A 17973-nucleotide genomic window follows, 5' to 3' on the forward strand; every position below is an offset into this window, starting at 1 on the left:
CTGTCAAGATAAATACCCAATTGAGATATGAATGCATTGCATATGTTAGTATGTCTGTTGGGAAACGACTGACACCAAAATTAACATTTTAACAACTATAATACTGTACTGAGTTTGTGCGTGCCAGGCAGGGAGATAGAGGAGGTCAGAGTGAGTGATCACAAGGAAGTCCATTCATCCATTATCCGAACCGCTTATCCTGCTCTCAGGGTCGCAGAAATGCTGGAGCCTATCCCAGCAGGCATTGGGCGGCAGGTGGGGAGACACCTTGGGACGTGATTAGCTAAAGTGATGGCACCTGTGCGAGAGGGTGTTTGGCAGTGAGGGGGGCAGGTTGAAAACAAGAGAGTGAGCAGGCACGTGTGTCTCTGGAGAGCGGAGCTTGGTAGACGTTACGGGGCAGGAGCCCAGTCAAGCAAGCAGGAACTTGCACTCAGAACCGGGGGGTGGGCGCCGTTCGCACGCTGTTTAGGGCTGCCGACGGTGAAGATAGTTAGCGGGCTGCAGGGCGAGGTTCCTGTATTAGGCAGGGAAAGTGGGAGATAGTGAGGCAAATAGGAGTGCCTGTGCCACTCTCCAGCTCGTGAAGAGGTTCTCCTGCTGTCTGTGGAGACGCCTCACTACGCTGGACCGGCAGACCCCCACAGCAGACTCTGGCTGACGCCGAACCAGTGCCAAAGCTCGGACCCTGAAGGAGGGTCTGTACCCCCGGGAGAGCTAAGTTATATTTAAAGGTTTAGTAAGTTGCAGTTATGTTTTGTAGTTGTAATCTTTGTCAGGTGGAATAAATAAAGTTTATTTTTGAATTTCCGGTTTCCTCCTCCATTCATTGTGTGCACAGTGGAAACATCCTGTGTGTGGGCGTTCCACATTCTTGTATCCAAGACAGAGTTTATTACACTGGTGGCAGCGGTGGGATTTTGTATCTCCAAAAATTAAATCTTGGTACTGCGTAACTATTTAAAATGTTGGAGGCAGAAAGTAATCAGTTGCTGCAGGTGCAGAGTAATGGAAACGGTAATGATGACACCCCTTCTATTAGTGGGCACCATGTGCCCAACCAGATGCCTACCGCCATTGGTTTGACTCCCCGGCCAGTCTTCATGGCAGAAACATTTACTGGAGCGGGCCGCAAGTGGTCCGATTGGTGAGAACAGTTTGATTTTAATAGCAGAGGTGAATCATTGGGATGAGGCACTTAAACTTAAGTTCATGGCGCTCTTGTTGGCGGGCCGGTGTATGTGGCCAGCTGATAGATTTATTTTAAGTGGGCCTAATGTTGCCTTCCTTTTTTTTTTGGTCCAATAGTGGATTTCACCATCACCCTCTTGACAGCACTCCCGTCACTTTTCCCCTTCACCAACTCCACCACCAAAACGGCTCAGGAATGGCAGTGAAGCACTGATTCATATCCTTCAGGCGAGAATTAAGTTGGTCCTCTATCAACGTAGCCACTGTTATTTGTCCTTACACTTACTACCTTACTGCTGTTCTCTTGAAACTCTTCCTATCCACACTGAACTGTTTGTCCTTATCATGGTGAAACGTTTTCAATAAACGTATTCAGATGAACTCATCCAACTTTCTTTACTTTTCTTACCTGGGTAATTAAGCATGCAGAAAAAAAAGATACACTACCGTTCAAAAGTTTGGGATCACCCAAACAATTTCGTGTTTTCCATGAAAAGTCACACTTATTCACCACCATATGTTGTGAAATGAATAGAAAATAGAGTCAAGACATTGACAAGGTTAGAAATAATGATTTGTATTTGAAATAAGATTTTTTTTACATCAAACTTTGCTTTCGTCAAAGAATCCTCCATTTGCAGCAATTACAGCATTGCAGACCTTTGGCATTCTAGCTGTTAATTTGTTGAGGTAATCTGGAGAAATTGCACCCCACGCTTCCAGAAGCAGCTCCCACAAGTTGGATTGGTTGGATGGGCACTTCTTTGAGCAGATTGAGTTTCTGGAGCATCACATTTGTGGGGTCAATTAAACGCTCAAAATGGCCAGAAAAAGAGAACTTTCATCTGAAACTCGACAGTCTATTCTTGTTCTTAGAAATGAAGGCTATTCCATGCGAGAAATTGCTAAGAAATTGAAGATTTCCTACACCGGTGTGTACTACTCCCTTCAGAGGACAGCACAAACAGGCTCTAACAGGTACTATTTAATGAAGATGCCAGTTGGGGACCTGTGAGGCGTCTGTTTCTCAAACTAGAGACTCTAATGTACTTATCTTCTTGCTCAGTTGTGCAACGCGGCCTCCCACTTCTTTTTCTACTCTGGTTAGAGCCTGTTTGTGCTGTCCTCTGAAGGGAGTAGTACACACCAGTGTAGGAAATCTTCAATTTCTTAGCAATTTCTCGCATGGAATAGCCTTCATTTCTAAGAACAAGAATAGACTGTCGAGTTTCAGATGAAAGTTCTCTTTTTCTGGCCATTTTGAGCGTTTAATTGACCCCACAAATGTGATGCTCCAGAAACTCAATCTGCTCAAAGAAGTGCCCATCCAACCAATCCAACTTGTGGGAGCTGCTTCTGGAAGCGTGGGGTGCAATTTCTCCAGATTACCTCAACAAATTAACAGCTAGAATGCCAAAGGTCTGCAATGCTGTAATTGCTGCAAATGGAGGATTCTTTGACGAAAGCAAAGTTTGATGTAAAAAAAATCTTATTTCAAATACAAATCATTATTTCTAACCTTGTCAATGTCTTGACTCTATTTTCTATTCATTTCACAACATATGGTGGTGAATAAGTGTGACTTTTCATGGAAAACACAAAATTGTTTGGGTGATCCCAAACTTTTGAACGGTAGTGTACCTGTGAGCACCTTAACAGAGGAGGAATTCTTTGACTGAATGGTAATGTTAATGGCGTACTACTACGCTTTGCACCTGACATACCCAAAATGTGTTGCAACCCTCCTCTCAGTCATTCAAACAGAGGTACCAGGCGATGCCACCCATGATCAAGATGCCATAAGCGCATATAAGAAAACAATTACTGTGTGGAAATCATTCATTGAGTGATAGTGCAAATGCATAAAATGTCAGTGTTATTAGTGTGGTTATCTTTTGTTTGCACTTTCTTACAGTCATTTGTTGTCGTGCACCTGCACCTGACTTGGCTAGCTACGACATCGCAGTTTTTCTTCCAGTTTCCTCTGCTGAGCGGTTTTCCTTCCCTGTTAACGGGTATAGTTTTATTTCATTCAGAAATATTTTCCTCTGATGATCAAACAGGATAACCTTTTTTGTTCTTCAATGGTCCAAATGTTATTTCTCTCACTCTGTCTCTAGCTCTCTCTCGCCTCTTCTGAAATGTGCTTTGCACAATAAGACTGTTACTGCTGTGAAAGCTTTCAATTGTCAATAAATGTTGATGGAAATTTAACTTGCAGTCCTGGTTTTGATTTCGGTAAAATCTGTTTCCTGTTTTAAGATGTATGCTCTGAGATTAAGGGCTAGTTTTAAATTAAATGTGGATTTACGCTGTTACTTGTTTCAATTAACAGCTAAATCATACTTCACTAGTATTAAGTAATTTCCACTTAAATTAGTGATTAATTTTCTTGTTCCTTGGCCTTAATTTTGTCAGTGAGCTAAAATTAAGAATGCAAAAAAATTTGAATTAAGAATTCACAGAAAGTTAAATCAGTTCATTCACTTTCTGTGAATTCCTTACCTGGATTATTGAGCATGCATAATGAATTAAGATTTATTTGCTAATATTCAGTGTATTTTACTTATTACTGTGCTGTAGCAGTCTGATCTCAAGTAATCTGGTCTAAAAACCAGTATTTTCTACTTATTTTGAACCTTTGAACACCTACCAGAACCTATTTATTTCTAGACTGGAATCAATTTAGTCTAAGATTTCTTGTCAAGTAAAATTACCTTGCTGCATCAGATAATTTCATTTAATCATTTTCTCCTTAAATTCAGTGTTAATTTCTTGTATTTTAGCTCATCTTTTTTGCAGTGTATATTTTTGTTTGTTATCCAAAAATGTTGCCAATCTGTGAGTCATCAGTTGCATCTTCTGACAGGTAACTCGTCATACATTTGTAAACAGGAACTGGAATCTTTCTCCAGCCTCAACAACTGATTTGGAAACTGCTGTTACCTAGACCCCTTACAGGGAGAAAAACATGAGGCCCAAAAAGGCCCAGCAGAGGGTGTACTTTCATGCATCATCTGGGGAAAAAAAAAAAAAAATCAACCCACAATAGACGATGGCCCAATTGTACATCACCATCACTGGGTCTATCCTTTTCTCTTCCATGACTGACCCCATTTACATCTGGTATTATCGTGGAGTCTGCAGCTGGTTGTCACCTAGATAATGAACAATCCAATGACACTTCTTCCATTTACACATGGTGTTTATATGCATTCTTGTATGCATTGTGCCCACATTGTGATCAGATTTCATTTTTTGGCACGCACTATACAAAGAAACTAAGAGGGTGGAGAGATGGGAAATGTATTATCAGGACAAATAGTCAAATAAAGTTGTCAAAAAATTGTCCTTGAAAGAGTCCTTTAGTTTTAGGGGTTCATCCCAATCCAGCATGTCCAATTCCCTATTCTCCTAGGGATAACATTCCTACCTCCTGGACCATCACGTGCAAGTAGAAGGTATATTAATCTTCTATGAATATGGTTGTTATTAGTGCAATACTCTTAGGTGTAATTACTGTAGCTAACTATCGTTCTTTTTCCCCCCTGAAACTTGTTAGATAGGTACACTACTTTCATAATGCCATGTTGCATCTTTTAATACAAACAACTCATCAACCATGTATTTTCCAAACCACTGATCTTACCAATTCTGAGAATAACAGTTTTAGTACAAGTACACAGTGAATTAACCAATAGTAGGGATTCCATCTCCTGTAAGTAAGAAGCTGTTGTACCACTGTTGTCACTCATCTAGTATTTCCATACCTGCCAACTGGGGGCTGAGTAATACTAAAGAGGTCTCATTTTGACTGCTTATTTGAGGGTAACTGACATGATAAATATGAGACAATCCATCCATCCATTATCTGAACCGCTTATCCTGCTCTCAGGGTCGCGGGGATGCTGGAGCCTATTCCAGCAGTCAAACATATTCAAATCAGATTCAAGGATACATTTTTTACCCAAAATCTGTAACTCAGTGCGAACTCAAAAGATGAAAAAACTTAGACGCCTAAGGATGGAAATCTTATGGTACCTCATGAATCCACTTCTTTTCAGAAAGCTACAATATGTATACAAACCAATAATTTCATATTTCTCAGTGGTGTTTAGCAGTCTCATTATTGAATTTTGTGTACTGACGCAGTTATTAATGACAGAATTGCAACTGAATTGAGAATGCCTCCTTTCCCCGAAAGCTACACTGGAACTAACACAGACAACTGCAGGGCTGCGATCTGGGATTGGGCAGCTAAATACATGGAACATCAATAGTGTCTATAGTTCATAATGTAGATGATGAATTTGTTTGACAAGAGTAATCTGTTTTGTAGGGCTGCAGCCTAAAGCTCCCCCCTGCTCTTTCTTATCCATGTGGACAAACAAGACAGGAGACTGCCACAACCTGGCACAGAAATACACAGTAGCAAGGTTGTCCCTTGGATATAGGCAATACTGCTGGACAGCCTATCAAAAGAATAGGTTTTCTGGAGACACTACCAATGAACCTATGCAACCTCTTATGCGGTCATGCACTGGCAGCGTACTTACCCGGCGATTTTGTTGCGCAGTGGCTTGCTGGGAATGATGGCAATCTCCTCACACACCCTCTTGTTGGTATGGAAATCATTACCCAACCGTGTGTAGTACTTCTCAATGATAACCCTGGCAGCCTTCTTCACTGTCTTGGTCCTGACCCGTCCCTGTGTTAAGATAACACACATAAATGCACCCCTCACGGTAAATACACACCCACTTCTCCAGAATCCTCATGATTTTCAAATCACGTATGCACCAGTTACGGGTTACAATAGTTAACCAGTCGAAATTGCAGCAAATGTTATTCTTAGTTACAAATTTGGGGTACATTTAATGTTATGCATAAGAAGTGAGACTGGCAATTCGACAGGAAACACTATAGAAACCGTGGGCATCTTTTACAGCAGCGCCAAATATAAAATCAAAACAGCAGCCATGCAATCAGCACATTGTTCAACTGTTCATGAAACGATTTGTACTGTGGACCGTACGACAACGTAACCATATTTATTAGCCGCCTTAATGTGGTCACTGGAATGATAAATAATTCAGCAACGCAGCGATATGTTGGTGTAAACGTGAACCCATTGAACGAACACAGACTGATCAAATGTCTCGTTTATAGTTGTCCACAATTACGCGACACTTGTACTTCTTCACACGCCGGTTGCGTTTGCCGGATAGTCCGTTTCTACCGCCTAGCGGAAAGTTAAAGGGAACGCTTTATAAAGCCTGGTTCATCGAAGCTGTTACTCTGAACAATTGCTCTGGACGACTGAATCAGTTTATGTTTAGACTGATGCTTTTTTACGTTTATTGGTCTACTCAGAGAATAGGATTGCAATAGATCGTAAAATGATGTTTCGCGTATTAGCTACCCACCATGGTGGCTCAGACCGGTGGAAAAGAGCACCGGAAGTTGTTACCGGAAGTTTAAAGCCAACACCAGCATGTTACCTTGGTACATACTGCCGACTAGTGGTGAAAATCTGAAGCTCCATCTGATTACGTGGAAGCGTGTCGGTTTATGGCCCTCATTATGGAAAGGTGACTTGCTATAGAGACAGAATCCAGTTTTCTTTCTTACAAGTCTCCAACAACTGGACCAACCATGTTCTTATGAGCCATGTATCCACCTCCTTTTCAGACTGAGGCTGTGTATCGGGCCGAAGTGGAGGAAGAAAAAAAACAAGGAGAAAAGAAGTAATTTAAGAGTAATTGTACGATTAAGCTGTTGCTGAGGCAATGAAATGAACAACATTGATGGATTTTTGCATATTATGAATGAGATATGTAATTCATTCACTACAATTTAAAATGACATCCAGTTTGAAAACAAAAAATGTAGAGAGGGCTTTGTTCGTGTTGGAGAAACGGTAACGCGGAGCACAATTTCCAGTTTATGAAAAAATAGCAAAAGATAAAGCTCATAGTGAAGGATGTGTTGCTGAGGTTGTTTTACGTTTCCTGTGTCGTTTAACGCACTGATCAGGAGTAACGTGTCACGGCGAGAGCAGGAGAGGACCCAAACGCAGACTGCATGGACAGGCTGGACTTGCCTTGAACAAAGCTTTAATAACACAAACACTTACAAACAGCAGGAACAGAAGGCAGGTACAGACAGCGGGAAAGCTCACAAAATGGCGTGGCGATCCAGCGACCAAGAGTCTCTGTGAGTGAGTGAGACAAAGCGACAACGCCCGACCAAGGAAGGGGTATATATAGCGGGGGGGGGGGGCAATCAGGGCGATCGGGCGCGGGTGTGCAGGACAGGGCAGGCACCGGACAGCCAATCGGAGAAAGGGGAGGGAGATTGTACGTAGGTCAATCAGGGTCACTCAGGCACACGGGTGTTATGTCTGCACACATCGACAGTGCTGCATTTGATTTGGTGCTGTTCTATTGTGCTGGGATCGATTGGTGATGCCTGCGGGCTCTGGGTTGTTTGATCGGGTCTGCCTTTGATGCTGTGTCAGTCTAAATAAAGAATGCCACGGAGAGGTTGTGTCGAGCGACAGCGCTGTGTCCTGAAGTGATTTAAAAATACAATATTGGCGACGAGGATGGCTGATATCTCTCTCCCACCACCTGCCCCCTTCCTGGCATTACCTGGCGAGCCTCCGGTACCATGGACTCGCTGGCTACATAGTTTTGAAAATTACATCATCGCCTCAGGGCTCGACGACGTGAGCCAGGCTAGGAAGACGGCTCTGTTGCTACACTGCTTGGGAGCAGAGGGTCATCGTGTGCTCGGGACTCTGGGGAACGTCACAAGCTTTGACGAAGCTGTGGGACTTATGAGCACCCATTTCGCTGCTCCACAGAGTGCCCTCCTTCGGCGATTTATATTCCGTCAGCGACACCAACTGCCTGATGAGTCTGTGCGGCAGTACGTAGCTAATTTGCGAGGGCTAGCTAGCTCATGCAAGTTTGGCGCGCTTCAGGACGAGATGGTTCGCGACCAGCTAATCGAACACACCAACAACGCAAAGGTGCGTGAGACTCTCCTGCTGGAAAAAGACGATCTGCTGCTGTCCAGAGCAATTACCATCGCACTACAGGTTGAGGGAGCAGATGCTATGCTAAATACACAGCAAGTGGCCACCTCCAGTCAAGCTGCCAACGACTCCTCCCTCTACTCACGGCTGCCCCTCGGGACGCAACCCAGCCAGAGCGAGGCGGGCGCCGACTCCACTGGGGACGTCTTGCAACTGCAACGACGGCGTTCTCGGCCCCGCCCTCAACAGTCCTGTGGTAACTGTGGGTCTCGGTCTCATGTTTCAAGGGCTCAGAACTGCCCTGCCCGTGGCCAGACGTGCCGTAGCTGCGGTAAGCACAATCACTTTGCCAACGTCTGTCGATCATCCCCGGCTGGGTCAGAGGGCCACACCCCCCAGTCTTCAACCGCCGTCATTCACAAGGTGAGCTCTGGGCCAGTGTCATTCAAATCATGCACAGTCAACATTAATGATGTGTGCATCCCCCTGCTGTTGGACACCGGTGCAAGTGTGTCTCTCCTGAATGTTGATACCTACAGTCAATTTTTCGGTTCACTGCCACTGTCCGCACCCTCAGCTGTCCTCTGTGGGTATGGTGACTCCAAAATCGATCTGGTTGGCTCTCTCCAAGTGACTGTCCGCTATGGAACCAAGCTGGTGCCCAATGCAGTTTTTCATGTGGCACGCCGTGGGGCCAACCTGATGGGCCTGGACCTGTTCTCCGCTCTGGGGTTCTCCCTCTTAGACACAAGGGGGGCAGCAATCCTGACTGTTGCCACACCTTGGCAGCAGAAGTGGCCATCGCTGTTTATGGGGCTGGGCTGCCTCTCCGCCTTCGCCCATCAACCTCTCCTCAACCTGCTGTGAAATCTGTCATCCAACCACTGCGCCGCATCCCGTTGGCTCTCCGTGATGGGGTCTCCGCCGAGCTGCAACAACTGCTGGAAGCTGGCATCATTGAACCGGTGGACGCGTCACCTTGGGTCTCAAACCTCGTGGTGGCTAAGAAGAAGTTGGGGGGCCTGCGTGTCTGCGTCGATCTACGTGCAGTAAATAAGGCAGTGGTCCCTGATAAGTATCCACTGCCCACCTCAGAAGAACTCACTGCTCAGTTCTATGGCTCTGAGGTGTTCTCCAAGCTCGACCTCAGACAGGGGTACTTACAGGTGCCCCTCCACCCCAGCAGCCGAAACCTCACAGCCTTTGTGACACATGCAGGAGTGTTTCGCTACACCAGGATGCCTTTCGGTCTCAGCTCCGCCCCTAGCTGCTTCCAGAAAATCATGGTCTCCGTGCTGGCTGGCATACTGGGCGTGGCCATTTATCTGGACGATATAGTGGTACACGGGCCCACCAGTGAAATCCATGACAAGCGCCTCAACATGGTCTTCGCAGCCCTGTCCAAGCACAAGCTAACTCTCAATGCTGAGAAATGTGTCCTCTCTGTGCCAGCCATCGACTTCGTGGGGTTCCGGCTGTCAGCGAGCGGTGTAACTCCACTACAATCCAACGTGGACGCCATTCAGGCCATCCCTGAGCCCAGCTCGGCCGCCCAGGTCGCCTCCTTTCTGGGTATGACAAGTTACTACCTGAGGTTTCTTCCCCAGTACTCTGCGACCACAGCCCCCCTGCGCCAGCTGCTGCGTAAGGACGAGCCATGGGTGTGGTCAAAGGCATGCAGTGACGCTGTGCGTGATCTCAAGACTCAACTGACTTCACCACCAGTGTTGGCTCACTTCGACATCTCCAGCTCCACCTTTGTGACCTGTGACGCATCAGCCACAGCGATAGGGGCTGTGCTGTCTCAAACCCAGAACGGTGTGGAGAAGCCCATTGCCTTCGCCTCCCGTGCCCTCAACCTGACCGAGCAGCGGTACTCCGTGGGTGAGCGTGAGGTGTTAGCCTGTATCTGGGCTTGTGAAAGGTGGCACCTCTACCTCTATGGCCGCTCCTTCACCCTCAGGACAGATCACCAGGCCCTGACAGCGCTGCTGTCCACATCTGGGACAGGCCACAAACCCCTGAGGCTGCACCGCTGGTCTGACCGCCTCCGCCAGTACAACTTCAGCCTGCAGTTCACCCCAGGCAGAGACAATGTTGTCGCCGACCTGCTCTCTCGCTCTGTCTCCACCCCAGCTCCACAGACGGACACTGACTGTGTGGAAAAGGACATTGTCCAAATGCTACACACACCCCTCCAGGCCACTGTCTCTCTGCAGGAGCTGAGGGCAGCCTCCGAACAGGACCCTGTCCTCTCCCAGCTCCGCACCTACATCCAGAACAGCTGGCCTCACAAGGTCCCAGAGGAGCTGGCTGCGTTCGCCCGAGTCAGACAGGAGCTCTCCTGCTGGAACGACACCTGCGTGGCACGTGGGTTTTGCACAGTTGTCCCAGCTGCTCTCCGTGCACGTGTTTTGAATACGGCGCATGAAGGCCACCTGGGCATTGTGAAACTGAAACAGCGCTGCCGAGACCTGGTGTGGTGGCCGGGGATAGACAGAGATATTGAGGCTCTGGTGAAGGACTGTTCTGCCTGCCTTTTGAGAGGCAAGACTGGCCACCAGGCTTCCCCATCCCTGCAACCTCTCGCCTGGCCCTCTCAGCCCTGGGAACACCTGCAGTTGGACATTTGTGGTGAGATCCATGGAGTTCCCCACCACCAACACTTCATGGTGGTCGCCTACGATCTACACTCAAAATGGCCTGAACTCACCACTTCCGGCACTGTGATCATCATCGACTTCCTGGACTCTCTTTTCTCTCGCTGGGGCCTCCCAAAGACCATCACCACTGACAACGGCCCTCAGCTGGTCTCTGCTGAGTTCACTGCTTATCTCGAAAGCAAGGGCATCCGTCATATACGCACTGCGTACTACCACCCCCAGGCCAATGGCGGCGTTGAACGTTTTCACCAGTCACTGAAGAACGGCCTCAGAGCACACATGGCCCAAGGGTGCTCTTTCACGCAGGCCCTCCGTCACACTCTGCTGCACTATCGGGCCACACAGCACTCGACCACAGGCGTCTCCCCAGCCTCTCTCATGCTAGGCCGGGAACTGTGCATGCCCCTTGACAGGCTCCGCCCCTCCACACCTCAGGCACCTCCCTCTGGGGTCAGAGCCTCAGTCACTCGTCAGCAGACGCGGATGAAGCAACGGTTTGACCAGTCAAAACGAACCAGGGTGCCAGACATCAATGTGTCAGACTGGGTCAGGGTCCGCAGGCCCCACAGGGACAATAAAATGGCTTCATACTGGTCCTCTCCTCTCCAAGTCACCCGTCAGCTGGGCCCAGCCACTTACCTCCTCAGCGATGGCACTCGGTGGCACTCCAGTCGTCTACGGAAGGTGTCAGCTCCGCCACACACAGCTGGTGACACAACCATAGCCATTCCCTCAGCATGGCGAGACGCCCCGGGGCTTCATGCAGCTCCTACACGGGCCCCAGATATTCCTGGGCCTCAGCTTCCCCTGCCTTCTCCCTCCCCACCTCGGCCTGCCCAGCCTCAGGCCTCCCCGCGACCTGTTCGCACACGTTTACGCCCTGGCCACCTAGAGGACTTTGTGTCAACTTTTCATGTTTGAAATCCTGCCGGGGGGCGGGGGGGGGAAATGTTATGTCTGCACACATCGACAGTGCTGCATTTGATTTGGTGCTGTTCTATTGTGCTGGGATCGATTGGTGATGCCTGCGGGCTCTGGGTTGTTTGATCGGGTCTGCCTTTGATGCTGTGTCAGTCTAAATAAAGAATGCCACGGAGAGGTTGTGTCGAGCGACAGCGCTGTGTCCTGAAGTGATTTAAAAATACAATAACGGGCGCAGGTGAACCGAAACACCAATCAGGGGACGGGAGAGCCCCGATGACCCAGATTACACGCTCATGACATTTGTCGCAGCTAACGGAGTCCAGTTCTTTTCCATCTTTGTCTGTCACAACTGAGAATCCCTCCCCCCCAAATATCAGACTTCCTTGCTTTGTTTTTGTATTGTAATAACCAGCTTTGAGTTTCTTTTCAACTTCATTTGTTGACTCAGTCTTTCTTGTTAGCGCTAGCTAAATCGCGGGACCCGCAGTTTACTTTTTGACCACCCGCAGCAAAGTTAAAACCGCCCGCTCTCGCGAGATTTGCTTTGGGTCCCGCGGGATCCCAATCCCAACGCAGTCCGACTTTCTCATACAAGACCACACCTCCTCAACAACAAAAATGATCCCGATCAAAGAAGGAGAAAGAAAAAAAATCACTTGCCCCTCAGGCTTCCCGTACGAATTGCTTGTTCCTTAAAAATACCTGATCACTTGGGTTTTATTGGACGCGTTTAATCAAAGGTGCTTTAGTCTGAATCAGAGTGGTACGCCACTCTGACAAATGGGCACGGGGGGGGGGGGTGCATAGAGTGCGAAAGAGATCAATGGGTGAATTTCATAAAATCACACACTATTGCGATTTTAGGAAATTATCTTTCCGCATTTGCCAATTTCTATAAAGACTGTGTCCACATTAGACAGGAATTTATCAACTGCAATTTACGTAGTAGTAGTAGTAATTTACGTGACATATTTAGAAAATTGAACTTTGTGTTATTTCACGTTTGAGATCATCGTGTCTAACAAGTGCTGAAACGTTGATTTCAATGACGTCCTATTTAAAATCAGCGAAAACTGGCTTCCAAAAAAATCTGAAAAATTTAATTTGAGAAAATTTGGACATGGCACCTCCCAGAGCCCTAGAAAGAGAGAGTTACGTCAACTCCGTGGACGTCAATGGGCCAATTATTTAACAGCAATGGCGGATCATGGGAGCCCCGGATAGTTCCAAACACTGCGACCCGGGGCAATAGGATTTCTATGGCGAAGGTATGTTTCTCGCATTAATCAAAGGTTAATTTACAGGTAAGAAGCTACAGTTGACATTTTAATGATGACCATTTTACAAGCACGTTTGAATCAAATTAACGATGTAATTTAAAGCGTGACAGCTCGTCAACTCCTACACATGCGCATAGAATATGTGTCACGTTGGAATATATCTATATTCATATCTATATACAAATGTAAAAATCTGAAAATATTGGTTAGTAGTTACCAGAAATCGCGGCTAAGCAGTTCATTTAAATGACCCGCCAAGCTTCGTTTGGAACTATTCGGTGGCTACATGAACCACGTGACCCTCTCGCGCTCTGACCCCTCATTGACGCAACTGTCTCTTTCTAGGGCTCTGGCACCTCCCAAAGGAAATAAAAAAGAAGCTTCACTGTTGTAGTCACTTAAAGTACTGCAGCGAATTCAGGGGGGCAACCCGGGTACTGCCACAACCGGGACGCAAATACTCGATAAGCAACAACGTTGACCAGTCGACTAAAGGGTCTGACCCATTAGCCAAGGGCTAACGTGTCTACTTATTTGTGTATGTTACAGTACGTTTTTAGCAATGCAGTCTGTTAGCCTCAGCGCCATGTATAGAGTCTGGTCAGCCTTTGATCTTGCAACACGTGCTGTGATTGGCTGAAAGCCTGTCACATGCTTGACGGGCGCCATGTTGCCTACCAACTTCTGGCTCTGTCATCACGACGTTTCAATGATTTTTTCTGCCTTTTCGGCCCATTTCTCACCCATTTGTAGCAGTAGAAGGAGAAATGGTGTGTTGTGCAGCTTGGCGCTGTTCCTTTCAACAAGGCCGTGTGATGCATCGATTTCCACAGGATAAGTACAAGGCTCTGACAGAAGTACGAAAGATTCTTCGAGTTAGTGCCTATCGTTTTAGACCACAAGCCTACCCGATCACAAGGAGTTCATCGATCATGGTTACCATTTGTGCAATCGGTGGGTGTTCAAACAGAGTTGGAAGGGACAAGAAATCTTTTTTCAGATTACCAAAAGTTATCACACATCAAGGTGAGGATGCAAAATTAATTTCAGAAGAGAGATGAGCTGTGTAGCTGGCTCGGATTAGCAGATCAGATTTGACCACGGAGAAGCAAACCAACACCAGAGTTTGTTCGACTCCGGGAAACCAGCTGCTCTTTTCGACAAGGCGAACCTAGACTGGGCACCTACTTTAAACTTGCGACACAACAAATTCAGGCCTCCTGCAGATTCATCACTGAAAAGAATCGTTAGAGGTCAAAAACAGAAGCAACAACAGGCAAACCAAGATGAAGGCAATCGACCCCTGTCAAGTTACCGAACAATAAGGACGGATACATCGAAACCGCATCGGTAACAAAGGATGTAGCTTGTCAAACTGATATGAGTTGTGAAGAGATTTATGACTTGGAAAAAGGATGAAAATCGTGCGCGGAGTTTGCGGAGGGGCAGGGGGAGCACTGCCCCCTGGTGGCTGAAACGGGTAATTGCATTGTTTCCAAAAAGAGTGGAATAATTACGTTTGGCATGACCAGATATTTTATCAATATTTTAAATAACACAAAAGAACTAAATGGTACTAGGTAATACATCTGAGTTCATATACTGCTTTAGTAAAAAAAATGTTCAGGGCTCTGGGTCATGTGACGAGTGACACGTACGCTAACGTAAATCGAACCAGCGATTCTCAGCTAGCATACATGGGTAATAACGTTGTAGTTATCTAGTCGGCACGAAAATATGGACATAAGGAGATTTTTAAAACGTCGAGCTCCAGACGACACAAATGGTCAGCCATCGGGATCTAACAAGGATGCAACACAAACATCAATAACCGATGTAAACTACTAATAAGACACGTTAGTCCCTAGCTAACGGGTCCAACCCTTTAGCCGAGCGGTTAGTGATGTCGCCTTGTGGTGCAGTACACCACGTATCGAATCCCGCACCGGGCAAGAAAATAACCGGTTACACCGATGATGACGATAGGCAAAACGATACTGTTGTGAACTTGGAGGAAACTTGGAGCAGCTCTGGATTAGCAGCAACTGCTAGCAGTCATGACGGTCACCCCGCAGACGCACGAGCCGAACTAGGTAACACAGATGATATTGGAGAAAAACACGGCTGTCCTAAACAACCTACTCTGCCCCAATTCCCCTCAACATGTTTTGGAAGTACAAAACGATCGTTTTCCACTTAAGTCGAACACTTCCTTAATTCCTGGAGATGCCCCTTTGATTTAGGACTTTATTTACGTTGGGGCTGTTGCATTTAGTTTAATGTTTAAGTGTCGGGGCACTACAACATCCGCCACCGTGTGTCTATTGCGTTCCCAGACAGCCGTGCCGTGATTGGATTTCATAAAGGCGAATTGTTAAATTGTTACGATGTAATTTCAAATTTGCTTTAAAAATAAACATATATGTTTATTTAACATGTTTGTTTTGTCCATATCTGCTCGTGCGGTGTTCCCAGGGTGGTAGGCCAGGTCTCAGCTGTTACAATCAGTTTTGGAGGGTTTTTTGCCCCCCCCCCCCCGGCTTGAATGTCAAACTCCGCCTATGATGAAAATGTGGTAGCAAAGCTTGATAAGTCATCCTTCACTGAAGAATCATTAAAGGAAGATGACAAAAAAGTTGCAATACACAGGGCTTCCAAATTTTCCCACCGTCTTCAGTATTTAGCCTTGTTGAACCACATATACTGTAACGTGCATGGATAAGTAGACACTATTGTATTTTTAAATCACTTCAGGACACAGCGCTGTCGCTCGACACAACCTCTCCGTGGCATTCTTTATTTAGACTGACACAGCATCAAAGGCAGACCCGATCAAACAACCCAGAGCCCGCAGGCATCACCAATCGATCCCAGCACAATAGAACAGCACCAAATCAAATGCAGCACTGTCGATGTGTGCAGACATAACATTCCCCCCCCCCCCCCGGCAGGATTTCAAACATGAAAGGTTGACACAAAGTCCTCTAGGTGGCCAGGGCGTAAACATGTGCGAACAGGTCGCGGGGCGGCCTGAGGCTGGGCAGGCTGAGGTGGGGAGGGAGATGGCAGGGGAAGCTGAGGCCCAGGAATGTCTGGGGCCCGTGTAGGAGCTGCATGAAGCCCCGGGGCGTCTCGCCATGCTGAGGGAATGGCTATGGTTGTGTCACCAGCTGTGTGTGGCGGAGCTGACACCTTCCGTAGATGACTGGAGTGCCACCGAGTGCCATCGCTGAGGAGGTAAGTGGCTGGGCCCAGCTGACGGGTGACTTGGAGAGGAGAGGACCAGTATGAAGCCATTTTATTGTCCCTGTGGGGCCTGCGGACCCTGACCCAGTCTGACACATTGATGTCTGGCACCCTGGTTCGTTTTGACTGGTCAAACCATTGCTTCATCCGCGTCTGCTGACGAGTGACTGAGGCTCTGACCCCAGAGGGAGGTGCCTGAGGTGTGGAGGGGCGGTCAAGGGGCATGCACAGTTCCCGGCCTAGCATGAGAGAGGCTGGGAAGACGCCTGTGGTCGAGTGCTGTGTGGCCCGATAGTGCAGCAGAGTGTGACGGATGGCCTGCGTGAAAGAGCACCCTTGGGCCATGTGTGCTCTGAGGCCGTTCTTCAGTGACTGGTGAAAACGTTCAACGCCGCCATTGGCCTGGGGGTGGTAGTACGCAGTGTGTATATGACGGATGCCCTTGCTTTCGAGATAAGCAGTGAACTCAGCAGAGACCAGCTGAGGGCCGTTGTCAGTGGTGATGGTCTTTGGGAGGCCCCAGCGAGAGAAAAGAGAGTCGAGGAAGTCGATGATGATCTGTGAGGTCACAGTGCCGGAAGTGGTGAGTTCAGGCCATTTTGAGTGTAGATCGTAGGCGACCACCATGAAGTGTTGGTGGTGGGGAACTCCATGGATCTCACCACAAATGTCCAACTGCAGGTGTTCCCAGGGCTGAGAGGGCCAGGCGAGAGGTTGCAGGGATGGGGAAGCCTGGTGGCCAGTCTTGCCTCTCAAAAGGCAGGCAGAACAGTCCTTCACCAGAGCCTCAATATCTCTGTCTATCCCCGGCCACCACACCAGGTCTCGGCAGCGCTGTTTCAGTTTCACAATGCCCAGGTAGCCTTCATGCGCCGTATTCAAAACACGTGCACGGAGAGCAGCTGGGACCACTGTGCAAAACCCACGTGCCACGCAGGTGTCGTTCCAGCAGGAGAGCTCCTGTCTGACTCGGGCGAACGCAGCCAGCTCCTCTGGGACCTTGTGAGGCCAGCCGTTCTGGATGTAGGTGCGGAGCTGGGAGAGGACAGGGTCCTGTTCGGAGGCTGCCCTCAGCTCCTGCAGAGAAACAGTGGCCTGGAGGGGTGTGTGTAGCATTTGGACAATGTCCTTTTCCACACAGTCAGTGTCCGTCTGTGGAGCTGGGGTGGAGACAGAGCGAGAGAGCAGGTCGGCGACAACATTGTCTCTGCCTGGGGTGAACTGCAGGCTGAAGTTGTACTGGCGGAGGCGGTCAGACCAGCGATGCAGCCTCAGGGGTTTGTGGCCTGTCCCAGATGTGGACAGCAGCGCTGTCAGGGCTTGGTGATCTGTCCTGAGGGTGAAGGAGCGGCCATAGAGGTAGAGGTGCCACCATTCACAAGCCCAGATACAGGCTAACGCCTCACGCTCACCCATGGAGTACCGCTGCTCGGTCAGGTTGAGGGCACGGGAGGCGAAGGCAATGGGCTTCTCCACACCGTTCTGGGTTTGAGACAGCACGGCCCCTATCGCTGTGGCTGATGCGTCACAGGTCACAAAGGTGGAGCTGGAGATGTCGAAGTGAGCCAACACTGGTGGTGAAGTCAGTTGAGTCTTGAGATCACGCACAGCGTCACTGCATGCCTTT

General features: G+C 48.0%; 1 protein-coding gene across 1 annotated transcript in view; it reads right to left on the reverse strand.

Annotated features, from left to right (window-relative positions):
• Positions 1 to 6664, reverse strand: part of LOC130111098 (40S ribosomal protein S17-like) — a 13694-nt gene extending 7030 nt beyond the window's left edge. Inside the window, exons 1-2 of the mRNA XM_056278134.1 lie at positions 6618 to 6664; positions 5748 to 5899 (exon numbers count right to left, since the gene is read on the reverse strand). Coding sequence (XP_056134109.1) covers positions 5748 to 5899; positions 6618 to 6620 — 155 coding nt within the window. The 5' untranslated portion in view covers positions 6621 to 6664. The remainder of the gene's footprint in view (positions 1 to 5747; positions 5900 to 6617) is intronic.
• Between the last annotated feature and the right edge of the window lie 11309 nt (positions 6665 to 17973).

This window comes from Lampris incognitus, chromosome 4, assembly GCF_029633865.1.
Source record: "Lampris incognitus isolate fLamInc1 chromosome 4, fLamInc1.hap2, whole genome shotgun sequence".
Classification (NCBI taxonomy): Eukaryota; Metazoa; Chordata; class Actinopteri; order Lampriformes; family Lampridae; genus Lampris; species Lampris incognitus.